The sequence below is a fragment of the Anarhichas minor genome, unplaced genomic scaffold, assembly GCF_050575085.1.
Source record: "Anarhichas minor isolate MPS153535 unplaced genomic scaffold, ASM5057508v1 ptg000030l, whole genome shotgun sequence".
NCBI lineage: Eukaryota > Metazoa > Chordata > Actinopteri > Perciformes > Anarhichadidae > Anarhichas > Anarhichas minor.
Window position 1 is genome coordinate 3,575,428 of NW_027466476.1, and position 14,796 is coordinate 3,590,223.

At 42.9% G+C, this 14,796-nt stretch overlaps 1 protein-coding gene across 1 annotated transcript; it reads right to left on the bottom strand.

The window, feature by feature from the left end:
- Nucleotides 1-687: 687 nt before the first annotated feature.
- angptl2b (angiopoietin-like 2b) lies at nucleotides 688-5,546 on the bottom strand. Its single transcript, XM_076104665.1, has 4 exons — nucleotides 4,658-5,546; nucleotides 2,261-2,454; nucleotides 1,017-1,287; nucleotides 688-896 (listed from the first exon to the last, which is right to left on the bottom strand). Exons 1-4 carry the CDS (start codon nucleotides 5,544-5,546, stop codon nucleotides 697-699), a joined length of 1,554 nt encoding a protein of 517 aa, XP_075960780.1. The 3' UTR covers nucleotides 688-696.
- Nucleotides 5,547-14,796: the final 9,250 nt, after the last annotated feature.

The following is a 14,796-nucleotide window of genomic DNA, read 5'->3' on the forward strand; positions in this document are numbered from 1 at the left end:
TGTTGGTGGTAAGTTGATTTTGGTCTTAGATCTATTATATGTTGAATAAGCAGACTGTTTATAACTTCAGGTATTGCTATTAACAGTTGTGTTTTTCTGTTAGAAAAGAACACGGCACTGTTTTTCAATAGTATATTTTGTTGTAATTAATAAAACTGGCCAGAATATCAACCCTGTAATACAAGTCAATAAATGTTACTGTTAAATTACACATTTGGAAAATGTACTTAGAATGAAACTAAAAGTCACCGGATACGTTTCCTGTGTCAACCTCATTTGCATGTTATTGCAAAAACAACTTTACATACGTACTAAATATATATTGTAGGCTTTATTCTCTAATGTCAAATTAGGTTCTCACTCAGGTCAAATGAGAGCACTGTTAACTAAACAGGTATTTGTTTGATCAAAGACAGTGTATTTAAAAGAACTCCTGAGCAATCAGAACATGTCTTCACTGAATCATAATGTAAAAGGGAAAAAGGTACAGACAGCTGTATAACGGCGCACAAAGTGCAGGAGGTACTGGTATATCAGCTCGTTTTGATATTGCACTTTTAACATCCTCTGTCTCTCTGTCATCCGGCTTGGCGTGGTGCCACTTAAAGAAGAAGAAAAAGACTAAAGATTGCATGAGTTTTAGGAGCGGTCAAGGTTTGTGTTTAGTTAGAGTTACAGCATGTGTTCCTTGGATGCTTAGTGGAAGGTGTTTGGGTTTGGACGGATCATCATGACCACTTTCTTAAGCGAATAGGCTCCTCCTCTGAACTCAGCCCAGTAGACTCCATCTTGGTAGCGGCTGCGGTAGTGTCCTCCTCTGTACCAAACTCCATTCAAATTTGAGTGGGCACAAGAGTTGTACCACCAGCCTCCCTTCTGGTAGTGGGCACAATTGCCTAGAAACATTGAAAAAAATAAGCAAATCTGTCAGGCTACATGCATAAACATATTATTGGTTTTAAGCTGCCAGTTTGTCTAGTTTAATACTTTGTAGCATTATGCTTTTTTTCTTTTACCTGTATATGCATCATGGTCTCTGTCCAGTGTTGTGAACTGTTTCCCATTGTGCCAGGTGAGGGAGTCTCCAGCATTGCCATGATAACGGCCCACCCTTAGCTTGTAGAAGTCGGCCTCGGGCTCCACTCTGAAGCTGGCGTACTCGGCAAACACCTTCCTGCCAGACCAGTCCTCCAGCGTGACCAGTAATTTGTAGTTTGCCTGGTTAGTCAGCCAGTAGATGTTCTCCAGACCCAGCCAGTACTCACCATCAATATTGCCAAAACCTTGCTGTGAAGGTCAGTGATAAGAAAATCAGATTAGGAAATCATTGTTACGCACTCTTAGAAAAGCTATGAACAGGAGCCATGGTGGGGGGTGTGTGTGTGTGTGTGTGTGTGTGTGTGTTGCATGTCATAGCCCTCTCTCTCTTTCCCCCATTTCTACACTGACATCTCTCAAATAAAGTTATTTCTCGTCAAGGAGCAATATTATAAATGGACCCTCTGAGTCAAGTTTAAAGCTAGCATGGGGTGTCCAGTTCTCCACTATTATTTTGTTATTGAAATCCCAGCAGGAAAAGTGTATACAGTTAGGAAACCAACATACTGGATGCTGTCTTACTGCTTTGTTTTGGCTCCGATCATACTGTAAGTTGGTTTGTGGTATCCCCTACCCTGCACATGCTTTGAATCAAGGAATCACCCCTTCAGATGAGTGCACAAATGCAATTTCAGATCTCCTGTGGTTTAAAGGGTTTTTGTGAAAGTCTTGGATAGATCACAATTGTTGCCTTTAGCTGAGATTCAACCAGGACCCATGTGGATGATTGGCCCGCAAACAGTGAATTGCTTCTCCCTGTGTGAGGGGTTTCCCTTTCAAAAGTTAAAGAAGTTCCCCTGAATAAAAATTAAACTACTCCACGGCCCTGATTATCACGTACCGTGTGATGCAATATTCAGAAAATAAGGGTTCATTTTCCAGAACATCAGTAGTGCTGACACAATTAATGTGCAGTCAAGTCCAATATTCCCACATTTCTATTTGACTGTGAACTCATTCATGAAGACCAACTGATGTTGCAGGAGTTAATGACTCACGGCTTTGGCAGTAACCGAGGCTGTTACTACATCAGACACTTTGAGAGCTTAACAATTACCCATTCATTACTGGTTCACATCTGGTTAGCGGCAAAACAACTAACCTAAGCCACCTGCTTTCCCTCAAACTATGAGGTCCTTGATTTAGTGTGAAGTTGTCGCACCTTGTATGTCTCCCAGTTCCTGAAAAAGTTGACAGAGCCGTCCACCCTCCTCTGTATCACGGTCCAGCCACCTGGGTCGTGTCTCTGGTCACACCACACCTGCATAAGGCGGTTGGCATTATCTGGCTTCACCAGGTACATGCTGCTGGAAGTGTGGCCATCTTCCAGAGCCTGCAGACAATCCTTAAATGGTCCTAAAAAAAGAAAGATGACAACAATACATTTACAGCATGTAAAATCCAGTCAGTTAAAACAATATCTCAAAAGGTGAGAAAGGGAAACGAAGAGTTGTTATACTCTGTCACAGGGAATCCCATTTTTCAGCAGAGGCTCTCACTTTAACAGAGGAATTGACTTTGGCTGTTCCTCTCACAAGGGAAATGGCTGCCGGCTGTGCAGCCAAAAGAAACACTGGCATGAGGGCAGAAGGATTCCTGACTACTGAATGATGAAACACAGGCAAAACTTTCGATCATCTGGGGTGCTTTACACTGCAGGATTAGTATTATTCTAGTTTCTTTCACTTAGGTTTTTGTACTTTATGATATATGTACACACACATGATTTTAGTTGGAGGCGTGCATATTAAGGGACTCACATCATGTTTAGAAGAAAGGATTTCTGGGACTAAATTAAATTATGGACAGCTTGTAAACCTTTGTCAGCCACTCAGTAAGTGTGCGGAAGTTTTTTCTAATATGACAAAAGTTGTGTGACGTAACAGTGAAGCATCTAAAACGTATTATGAAGATGCATTTCTTATCTACAGCTGGAAAAAAACCTGTGAATCAAAGAAGACTAAAGTTGACAATAATTCAGCAGCATCAGACATGCTATCTTCTGCAGAAAGATAATTCATTCTGCAAATGTTTCGGAGATTTTGTGCAAGGTTAACATTGTTTTATTGGATTTTATGGTGCAAATCAGTAAAGCCGGGTTTGCCTGTGTGTAATTATGATTTTACCCCAAATTTCAAACCTAATAGATATGGAAAAAAACTAATGGGCCCACTGGCTCCCCGGCTTCAATTGACTGTGAAAGCGTTTAAGGTCCCAAGATTTCACACTTGTGTGGTTTGCCAACTGGCCCGGATTACAAAGTGTTCAGATAGAATGGAAAGCAATGAAAAGAGAATAAGGGGTCACGCAAAGGGGTAGAGGTGAGGGAGGGGTTCAGTTTGCAAAAGATAGAAAAAGAGGAGGTATACAAAAGAAGAAACAAAGCACCTCATTTACAATATGTCATGAGGTCCCACTCAGTTGAGAAGCCAAACATAGGAACGGTAAAAGCGTTCACATAATGTGAATAGCCAGAAGTTTGCCTCTCAGTAACTCTCAGTTTTTTTAAATCGCTGTGGATGATATCTGTCTGTCGGCTCACTCTCTGCCATCCATTTACTCTCAGGAATGTCTGTTGAGCAGATACAAGCCAGAGAGCTGCCCTGCCCTGCCCTGCCCTTCTTTGTTATGCCTGATAAAGTCTGCTGCTCTGGTGGAACATATGACTGATTCTTGCCTGGTGCAACTGGAACAAATGACATCACTGACTCTCGGTATCTCTTTCTGTACGTACTTTACCCCCCCTCCCCCTTTTTTTTTTTTAACTTAGACTCCATCCCTCCGTTTCTCTCTGTTGCTCTTTCAGTTCTCTCCCTTCCTTCCTCTCTATTCTTGCATTGTGTGCAGCTCTGTTCGTGTTATGGGTTTATGTAACTTTTTGTTGCATGGCTATGGGCAGGAAATTACGTGCCGCCTTTCAAACATTCTGTACAAAGGCTGCCGTTCACATGCAGCCGAGTGAAAATGGCAAGCAGTAGCACAAAAAGTCAATGGAAAACGCTCCCACTACTCATGTTGGGAATGGTTTGTTCATTTTTTCCACCATTTTAAAACTGAAGTTTCCTAATTAAATTCAAATGGGGAAAGGGAACAACAACAGACCACTCACTGCAACTGATAGCACAAAACACCCTTCACATCAATTTTAAAGCTTTATCATTCACTAACATGTGTTCAAGAGTCCCATGGGCTTGGATCCAGCAATCCATTTAGTCACATGTATTTACTCTGCTAATATGCTTTGTGTTTTTGTGTGGGTTGAATCGTGGCAATTACTTGATATGCATCTCAAAAGGCTGTAGACAACAGCATTTCTGTTCTCACTGAGAGCCCTTTGCCCTGGGAAAGCGTGGGACGTATTTCAATTGGCATTGAATGGAAGAATGGGTACTTGGTGGTGGCTTGACATCAATGATTAAAGAGGTTCACAACATAGTTAATTCAGACGCACAATCCGTTGTTTGTGATGGCAACTGTTTTGGTAAGAATGCATCAAAAATAGAACTTTGAAATGAATCTCCATTATCTAAAAGTTCATATTGGACTTTGTTAGACTTACCAGAGGGCTTGTCAGTGGTGGAGGGGCTGTGTGTGCCTGTGGGCATCGTTGGAAGAGGCAGTTGAGATTTTTGGTCACTCTGGATCTCGTTGCTGATTGGGTTGACAACTCGTGGAGGGACAGGTGGTTGGTAAGGCTTGTTGAGAGGTGGTGATGGTGGAGGTGGTTGAGACCGTGGTTGAGACCGTGGCTGGGGGACCGGCACGGGACGAGGGGGAGGGCGACTCTGGCACTGCTGCTCCAACAGAACAATAACACTTGATTGGTTAGTGGCCAAAGAAGCCAAGTGCTGGTACTTGTGCTCGAGATCCTTGTATCGACTGGTGAGCTGTTGCATCTCAGAGGTTTGGTTCAGGATCTTGTTCTCCATCTGAGCCAATTCGAGGGCATTGTCTCTCTTCCTGATGATCTCGTGGAGCAGCTGCATGTACAGCTGAGTGACTCTGGAGTTCATGTTTCGGCTCTCCTTCCTCAGAAGCTTGACCTCATTGACAATACCTCCGTCCACCTCTACCAACTGCTGCAGGGTCTCGATCTGCCTCTTCTGTTTCTGTAGCTCCACATTTAGCAGCTCTAACTCCTGTTTGTTGACCCGATTCTCCAGCATGGCCTCCGGCTCCTTGGAGTTGACGCAGATGGCTCCGGTCACTTTTTGCTGAGGCACAATGAAAGTGTAGGAGCACTTGTCCTGCGGCGGCTCAGCTGGAGCACGCTTGGTCCTTCCAGCATAGAAAAAGTCTCTCTCCAAATCATCCTCACTACTCTCAAATTCTTGGGTCTTGTCCCTGCCATGGCTGCTGTCTGACGGACTCCCATGAGTCTGCTGGGCAGCACAGGCTAGTCCATAAACAAGAAGGAGCCGCAGCAGGACCATTGAAGGGGGCTCCATGTGTCCCAACTCACCAACGCCTGAGGAAAATGGGAAAGAAAATAGAGAACATTATTGCATTGTTGTGAAAACAAATTCCTAAATGATTCACTTTTCTAGTTAGTAAGCAGAAGACTGTATGAGCACACCTATTCTGAAACATTTTCCTTAATATCAGAATTGACAGCCCTCAGGAGTGGGCTGCATGCTCATTTTGACAGGCCATCAATGGAGTCCTTCACAGCTAGACAGACTGAGATCAGAAGAAGGCTGCCCATCAGGTTACACTAGTGTTATCCTCCATTACCTAGGAGCCCGGTGCATACACATCTATAGGGCTGGAGGTCATTACAGCTTTCAAAAATATGGGCTACTGAAAAAGATAAGATCTGAAAGAAAATCGCTCACAGCCACGGCCGCTGTGACTTTCCATGACAGGAAACGAAATATATTCACGTGTAATATTTAAATCAAGAATTTTATGGCTGCTACACTGCAAGTAACACTTCTGGGATGAGCAAACACTGCTGTATTTACGTGTTATTCATTGAATACATCTGGTCTTGATCCTTTGTATAAATCAGCGCTCCGCTTTCAAAAGCATGCAATACATGCATGTTTGAAAGTTACTAATCACTTCACTGCCCCTAAGTTAAATATTTCTTTTGTCTAATGATGTGCTGATCTCTTCAGTCAGTCGCATTGCTGTTAGCGGAGTGTGTTTAGCTTAGTCTGCTGTGCTGGCTCAGGTTCTCTTTGGGCGAGTGCCACTGCTTGTCCTCGACACGCACGAGAACGCTCCTATCTGCTCCCCTCTGCAGGCCTGGACATCTTTGCTTATGGAAAATATGAGACACTACCAGATGATACTATTCATGGAACTGTTTTAAATATCGATTGTGTTGCATCAGTCCTGTCCAAAGCAGTTACCAAAAGAGGGAAATAAGTCACGCTCAGACAGTGAAAGCCAATTTGTTGTAATTTATGCGTCCACTTTGAACATGTGTTTCTGTTTTAAGAGAATACAAGCTTACTGTAACCATCTAGCATACATAAGTAGCATTACATAACATTATCCTTATCTGCCTCAGAATTTATTCCTGATAAATTGAGAACCTACATAACCCTGTCTAGATTAAAGTCTCTCCTACATTCTGTGTCCTCTATAACTAAACCTTGTGGCACAACCCATACATTTCCTCAAAAGTTAATGATAATGAGATACTTAACTGTTACCCCCAATAATCAAAGTGTAGACATTTTAATGAGAAAAAAATAAGAGCAGGCATATTTTGTAGATGATGGTGGTGTTATTAGGGGATGCCACTGAGTGCTGAGGAGAATGTAACTCCTGTGCAAGGATAACAAGGCCTTGAACTCCTGGGGCACCTTAATTGAAAGCTGCTGCATATTGGATTACAGAGGGGTCCTCTGTAACACCTCCCCAGAGTCAGAAAGGGTCCGTCTAATCAGAAAGCATTATCGAGAGGCCTGTATTGGCTTGGTTTTGAAGATCAGTCTCAGAATTGCTGGGCTCACAACTCCTCGCACATTTTGTTATAGCCTATCTTGGTGTGAAAGATAATCTACCATCTAATTGTAAGCACAAACTTGGGAAGAGAGCAGAAATGTTTTTGTCTTGTTAATCCGGGCGTGCTGCCAGCACATTAGGTAGGAGACATGGAGAAGAGAAATGCAGCGCTCTCCAAGAACATGACCCTTGGCACATTCGACCCTTTCAGTTTTATCTGTCTAGAGTAGAATGTGAAAACATTTTTCCTTCCCGGGAAAAAAAAACCACTGTATGCTTCTTTAACTGGTCGGTCTTTGTGATGTTACGGTTTACCTGGCCAGAAATATGATCACAGTCAGTGCGGAAGAACGTACAGTCTGCTTCTCCTTTGGCATTTTGTTTGATTGAAACTGTTTTGTGTCAGCACAGTAGGAGGTCTTTAGTTGCACTAATGCTGCACACAAAGCCTGGCTGTATGACGTCATCTCAGCAAATGCTGATTGATTCAGTGTCATACATATTTTTCACACCATGCAAAAGGATACTTATCATTGAAATGGTCTTAGTGTCTTCAAGCCGTAAAGAAACCACCAATAATAGCTTACAAGTAAGCCAATACCACGATAAAGGAGGTATGCCCAGAGTCGGTGCCTTGTAATGTGCTGATGACTGTATTTGGCCAGCAGCTCCTGTGGTTTCTCCTCCTGGACCATGAGCTCTGTCTCTGAGAAATGCAGAGTGATTTGCCCCTGCTGCGGAGGAGTCCCATGTTGGACGTCGTTAGCCCAGAATCTCCTGCTCTAGGCTTCACTACACTTCAAAGCTGAGGGGGAAATGTTTGCAGCTTGTGATGAAATGTGTGTTTGTGTGCGAGTGAATGCGGTATGTGCGTGTCGGCGAGGGTTTTTCCGATAAATGGTGTTTTCAAATAACAACACTTGCTGGGCTTAGTATCCCAGGGACCTGAGAGAGTCCCATCTGCCCCGACTGAGACAGCCTGTTATTAACCCATCCCCAGTCTGCCAGAGGGAACAACAGAAAGCCTCCTCTTCCTTCGTCGCTTTTAACAGCCCCCATGGCGCATTATTGTCCTAACATCAGTTCACTTTACAGGCTGCTATTGAGCAGCAAATAGCTGCAAAGATTAACCAGTGTCATATATGTCTACTCTGCCCAGGCCCTGAAGATGAACGAGTGGAGTGTGCAGTGAATAACAACTCTCATCGTAATTTGATTGGCAGCTCCTCTTGGGTGATTTCTTCAAGTCTGCTTCACACCAAAATGTTTTGGTTTTACTGTCTTCAGGTGGTTAAGTCTGTGTTTACACGACTCCTCCTTCTGGATTTTACTCGGTGTTAAATCAAGTGTGATAGGCGAGTGCAGCGGGTAGGTCAATGTGTCTCTGACCAGCGCTGTGCTCCAGCCTTTTTGGTCATGCTCAGCACATATTAATTAGAAGGTGGGCAGCCTCGCTCAGACTGGCTGATGTCTCTCACCCCAGCCCCTCTCATTTCAGTGTGAGCATGGCATTCCTCACATTCTTCGCCACCTCATTAGAGTGAGCTGCCATACACACATGGTGGCAGACGGCTAGACCCTCTCGACGCAGGACCACTACTCCCCTTATCGCCTCCGTAGCTACAAGACGCACTGCATCTACTGACGCAAGTCATTCACAGTGTCCTGCTTTCTGTGTGAATGCCTCATAATCACATCATCATCATCCACAACAGGGGATCACAACACGACTACACAGCACCTAATTTGTCATTAGCTGAAAAGGAGCGGACACTTTGGAGAGGGCGGCTTTGTGTTGCATGTTCAAATTAGCACCAACTCCGCTGAGAACTGGCAGTCTTCTGCATGACACCCAATATGTGTTGGATCAGAGTCAAATTCAATTTGCTCATGGTAATCTGCACTATTACATTACCTTGAGGGTGACCTCATTCTTTCCTCAAGCATGTAATGCTTGTTAGCCTGAAACATGACATTTTGAACATGATGAACCTCAACTACCTGCTCAGTTTGATGGCATAGGACAATATTTGTTTTGACTCTCCATGGAGCAGGAGAGGTTTGAGTTTTTGTTCAAATTTAGGTTTCGTTCTGGGTCTCATGCTGCTTGGTAAGTTCTTCTATACCTCACTTGTGATCTGAGTCAGACGGGGGAGGCACAGGGGGTCTCGGGAATTGTTTCGATAAGTTCCAGCATTCTACCTCAAAGCCCCCTTATCCAAACACTACTCTGGCAACAGAAACAAAGACGGGATTCAACCGCCTGCTTCTGTGTCCTCTTGAGCCCAGAGGGACATCCTGAAGCTGCAGATGGCTTGACATACCGGTAGTCAGGTTGTCTGTTTTTCTTTCTCTTTTAGAAATGAATGGTTCTATTTAGATATTAGAAAATAAACCTCTCAGCATGTATCATACAAGGCTCTCGCTGTATATCATCTTCTACACACCCTCTTCAATACCCATGCCTTTATTTGGCCCCTTTAGGGTCCTGTGTTTTGACAAGCTGAGTGTTTTATCAGTAGTGAAGAAGCACTTAGCCCAGAGAGCCCGCTCTCCAGCATCCCCCTGCGCTGAATTAACCCTCCCCAACCAAGTCTATCAGAGTCATCTGTTCGGTTAGTCATCAGCAAGTACAATTACCTTTTAGCACCAAACTGTGAGTCAGATAACAGATGCTGCATGAAGACTGCTCCATTCAAGATCAAAGAAAATCATTATGTAAAGCGAAGCAGTTTGAGAGTCAAAGTCTGACTTCAATCAATTTAACTTCAGGACAAAATAATTGCTTCACCATTGTGTGAGAAATGTCACTGGGCTGAATGATTCTGAGCTCACTGACAACTTCTGTCGAGCCAAGAAAGGTCATCATTTGCTCTGAGAGATTACTTGTTACAGACACTTTATCAATGCAAGGAATTGAAGTTATGCTTGGTATAATGTAATATAACTGTGTGTTGTCCCTGTTGAATAAATCAAAAATCAATAAATAAGATGAATGTATAAATAAGTGAAAGGTTACTCAATGCTTACGAGATAGATAACTGTAGAGTATTGATGAGGCTCCCTCAGATGCCTTGCCCTCCTGGCAGAGCTGATTGAAGTTTCTCCCGGTAGAAAGTCATCCCAAGTGAGAAAGCTGCAGCCCTGCGTCCTCCTCTCCCCCCTTCTGCGCTCTGCCTGTATAGTTACTCTGTGTCACCTCTGTCCATTCCAGCCGTGGAGGGGTGGTGGTGGTGTTTTAAAGCCTGTTATTAAAAGTCCGTCATTAGCCCAACAGCAGCTTGACTTGCCAGAAACTCTTCAGCAAACGTTGAGTAGATTGTTTCAAGATCCACTGGAAAAAAAAGTTGGAGCACTTTCAGAAGACAAGTGGTAACTTAAGTTGGATGGTGGAGATAGTTTCCTGATAAATAGTGCGAGTCCAGGGCAGCATGTGTACTGCCTGTGGCCCGTTAGGAGAAGACTGTCACTTTTCTGTGGGCTGAATCCATCACTTCTGCCTCACAGCTCTAAGAGGCTGTCTCTCTCAACTGCACCTCTCTCTCTCTCTCTCTCTCTCTCTCTCTCTCTCTCTCTCTCTCTCTCTCTCTCGCGCTTTCACTCCCTCCTTGGTGCTTTTAAATGATAAAAAATCCTCTTGCAGTGTTTCACCAGGCAGACAAATTGAGCTCAGAGCCTCCCCCTCGCCCTTAAAAATGAACACATTCTTGTTTAAAGCAACAGCCTTCTTTCTCTACCCCTCCTCCCCATGGCACAAAGGAGATCCACAAGCATGCACAACACACACACACACACACACACACACACACACACACACACACACACACATCTCGAATTGCCAACCCTCTGCCCCCTGGCCGCTGGTTCAACACCACCACTATTTCTGGCTCGGACTGCTTGGTTCTTCTCGTGGCGGAATGCCGCGTTGTTACACTGATCAGATCCTAATTGGCTGTGAATGAAAGCTTGTCCCAAGAGAGATGGGAAGCAGATCCAGGTGTTTTGACTTAGACCAGGTCTGGGTGAGCGACCACTGAGCCTGCATGGTTTATAGTCTGGAGGTTAGATGTCTGAAACAGGCTGGATCTAAGTACAAAGCAACGCACTTGAACTACATCGTGCAGGGGGATAATTACGTAGCGTCATCAAAAGCAGAGCTGTGCTTACTTGTTCGTGTGTATTGTTAGACAGAAGGATATGAAACACGTTGTCATGTCAGACGATGGACAATCCTGCCAACGCTCTATAAATTTATTTGGCTTTGGATACAGTTGCCGTGGCTGTCTGTTGTTTTTGTGTTGTCTTCCTGTTTTCAAAACCATTTGAAGCTGTTGCCCAGACAAACAATGCTGTCATTGGGTGTCCTGTTTCTACTAAGATTATTAGTATTTAATGGTTTTCTATTCAGTATACATATAAACTCCAGGGTAGCATTTTCCTAAGAACTCAATTTCAACTTTTCTAGCAGCTACTAAAATCATTTCTTCAACTTGGAGTAACACCAGATGGGCAACTGTGTTCATCAGTTGGTGTTATGTTGTTATCAGCCTTGAGCTACTTCAGTGTTTTATTGTTTTATTGTAGCTTTGCGTTAAATACAATTTCTAAGTTTGGCTGTCGAGCTTGTTTTACAACAAATAAGATGTGCGATCCCCCCTTTGATGTATAAACATTTAATATGTTACAGCTGGTGACTAACTTTATGTGCGTCAACTATAAACTCTGCAAGTGTCAACTATGCATATAAAATAGGAAAAGGAAAGTGTAAACAATGAACTATGAACTAGATATGGTTGCATGTCTCTCTCATGTGCATCACTTTAGTTTAGGTGTTAAATACCAGGCGATAGTAGTGCCTTTTTAAAAAACGCAGAGCATGGTGCACAAGTCAATAGCTGAAGCCTCGCAGTTATAGTACGAATTTATTCCTCAAATTAGTTTTCTATGTGTGCAACTATTCAGGTGCTCATATAAACTGTACAATCAGCATTTTCCATCGTAGTGTTTTAAATTTCCATCTACAATTCCCTTTAAAGCCTATAGATTTAAATACTGGCCTCAGTGCATCTCTGATGTCCGACTCTAGTACAGTTTACATTCATGTGTTTTCTATCAAGGAACGTCATAAAACAGTCATACTTTAGCTTTGGGGAAATGTTCACTATAAACGAAATGTCTGACTGGAAAAGCTATTTGCAATCGGTAGCATTTAGCCATTCTGATGTCAGTTGCTGTAACATCCTCGGGGCATAACTTAGTAGCAAGTGAAAGAAAATATTTAAACTACAAAAGATGCAACAAAAGATGCAACCAGCATGCTGAACGCAACAGCTTGCTGTAGTTTTCAAGAATGAAATATCTATAATGACGAACCTCGTCAGTGCAATTAACATAGTCCTTGTGTATATTACATAAAGGATTATATTAATTTCACATTCATGTATGATTTCCTTGTTCAGATCATGTGTGGTTCAGTATTTAAAAGCAGTCGGCCGCTGATTTGTTCCACGGTTTCTTCCTGAAGTGAACGGAAGCGTGTCAATGTTTCCAAATCGTCCAAATGTTTCTCACGATGACAAAGTGAGAACGTACAACCGGCTTTACAAGACAAAGTTCCTGGCAGGAGATACTGGACCAGCGAGAAGTGGACAAATTCATTTCATAACATCCAAGATTAAGCCAGACTGAAGGAACGGTGACACGTTGGACAAGCTAATCCCTTGAAAGAGATTTTTGATCAAAGAAAATGTGATTCAACTTTAGCTCTTTAGCTTTAATCATGCATCACATGTTACACTAAATTATTTAATTGTTTGTACCCATCTTTTTCTCTTACCTCTCCTCAATGACAACTGCAGCTGACTTTGCGGTTAACTGGTGAATGGTGCTCTTACTCAACGTCTGGGAAGCTAAGCTGTGTTTCAATGTTGAATGTTTGAGTGACTCATTGGATGTCCTCCAAAACCACGGTGTTGGTGCAGTGATTAGTTCCCTTTCCATTTCTAATCCTCAGCAGGTGGAGGAATAATGGATCATAAAAATGTCGGGGGGAAAATGTTAGTCCCACGTTTAAAGCTGCAAGCACCACGTGGGAGAGGATCATGGAAAGTGGCTTCACGTTGGAAATGTTCCACAGATGGGCTTCTATGTTGGGGAACGAATGAGCATGTTGAGAGCGTTCTCTGGTTGCTTACCAGTTCATCTGGGATTAGCAGGAGGAAAGCTTCTGTTATGAGTAAAATTTGTGACTAGTTAAATAAAAACAGAGTTTAAAAGACGGGATGTAACTTAATTATATTAATTATTTCTACTCTCTTTGCTGTTATCCATTACATGATAAAGTAGCAGTTTTTAAGTGCAATCTAAGGTGAAATACCTCTACCTCTGTAAAAGGTTAATTCCTTGTCTGTGCAAACAGACTTGGCAGTAGGCCATTTCAGATTGTGTTTGTGTTTTGCTGAGTGTATGTACCCAATGTGAGTGGCTTACTGTGTGAGGCCACCATAGTGAGCTTTGTTCAAACATGGGTATGTACAAGGCCAGCATGTGTTCCCGTCTGCCAGCCATGATGGATGGTTCTCTGGTGACCTGTATCAACCTTTTCACCCCCGGTCTACCGTTACTCGCTCTTTGTTGTGCAGTTTTGATTGACAAGCATATTACAACTGTGAATCCACTTTCGTAAATTGTTGTTGTAATAGGTATTTTTTGCCATTTGTAATCCCTGTGGCTATATTCTGGATTGGGTGGTAATGCAACACATTTATCAAAATAGAAATATTAATAATTTCCTCTGCAATGTGGCGTGGAAAGAGGTTACTTAATTATTATATGGCCGTGCTGTGTAGGACTCCCTGTGCTTGATGGCTGGACCTACAAGGGCTGTTCTGTTGGGAGGAAAACTTTGAGTTTTATGATCGAGTGGAAAGAATGGGACTAGCTCAGGATTTTGTCAAGCTCACCCCAACTGTTGCAGAAACCACCAAATGAGACTAGTAAATATGGAACGTGTGAGAATGCAGAGGAACAGTATTTCATTCGGACGTCATTAGTCTGATGTTGAAAGCAGGAGCAGCCTGTGTGGCCTCGACATAACTCACTGAGGGATTCAACAATATATCGCTAACAATGCTGAAGCTGCCAATAACATCAGGAGATCTGGCCACGTATGCAGCAAGTGACAAACTCTTTTATTTGTGTTAGATTCAAATCAAAGGTTACTAAATGTCGCTCATTCCTTTGCAGCCTGTTTTCTTAACAAGCATTAAACCCCAAAAGCAGCTCAGTATCCTACATATATTAACTTTGACATCCTGCCTTGTAGGATGGAATTTAAAGATCAAGGTTACAGTACCTATTTGTCATGAGTGCTAAATCTTTAGCGTATGGTTTCCAGACATGTTTTACAAGATGGCCGTCTTTACATCATCTGGAAAGAATCCAAAGGAACCCACTCAGTAGGTAAAGGCTTTTTAACAGGTGTTGTGATTTGGGATCCATGGAAGCAGGACAGAACAACAAATCAAGCCCTGTGCCATACAAGGGCAACTTGAAAATGTAATGATGTGTGACCTAATGTGTTGGTGAAAAGCAATGGCAGTTAGTCTATATGTGTAGTATGCGAGTGAGTTTAGGGAGCAGTCTAATGACCTGTCTTAGACTCTTGAGGACCGAGTTGTAATATAGGAGAGTCCTAAAGTTTTCATGGTAAACACAATTCTGTCATCAGGGGGGCCTGTC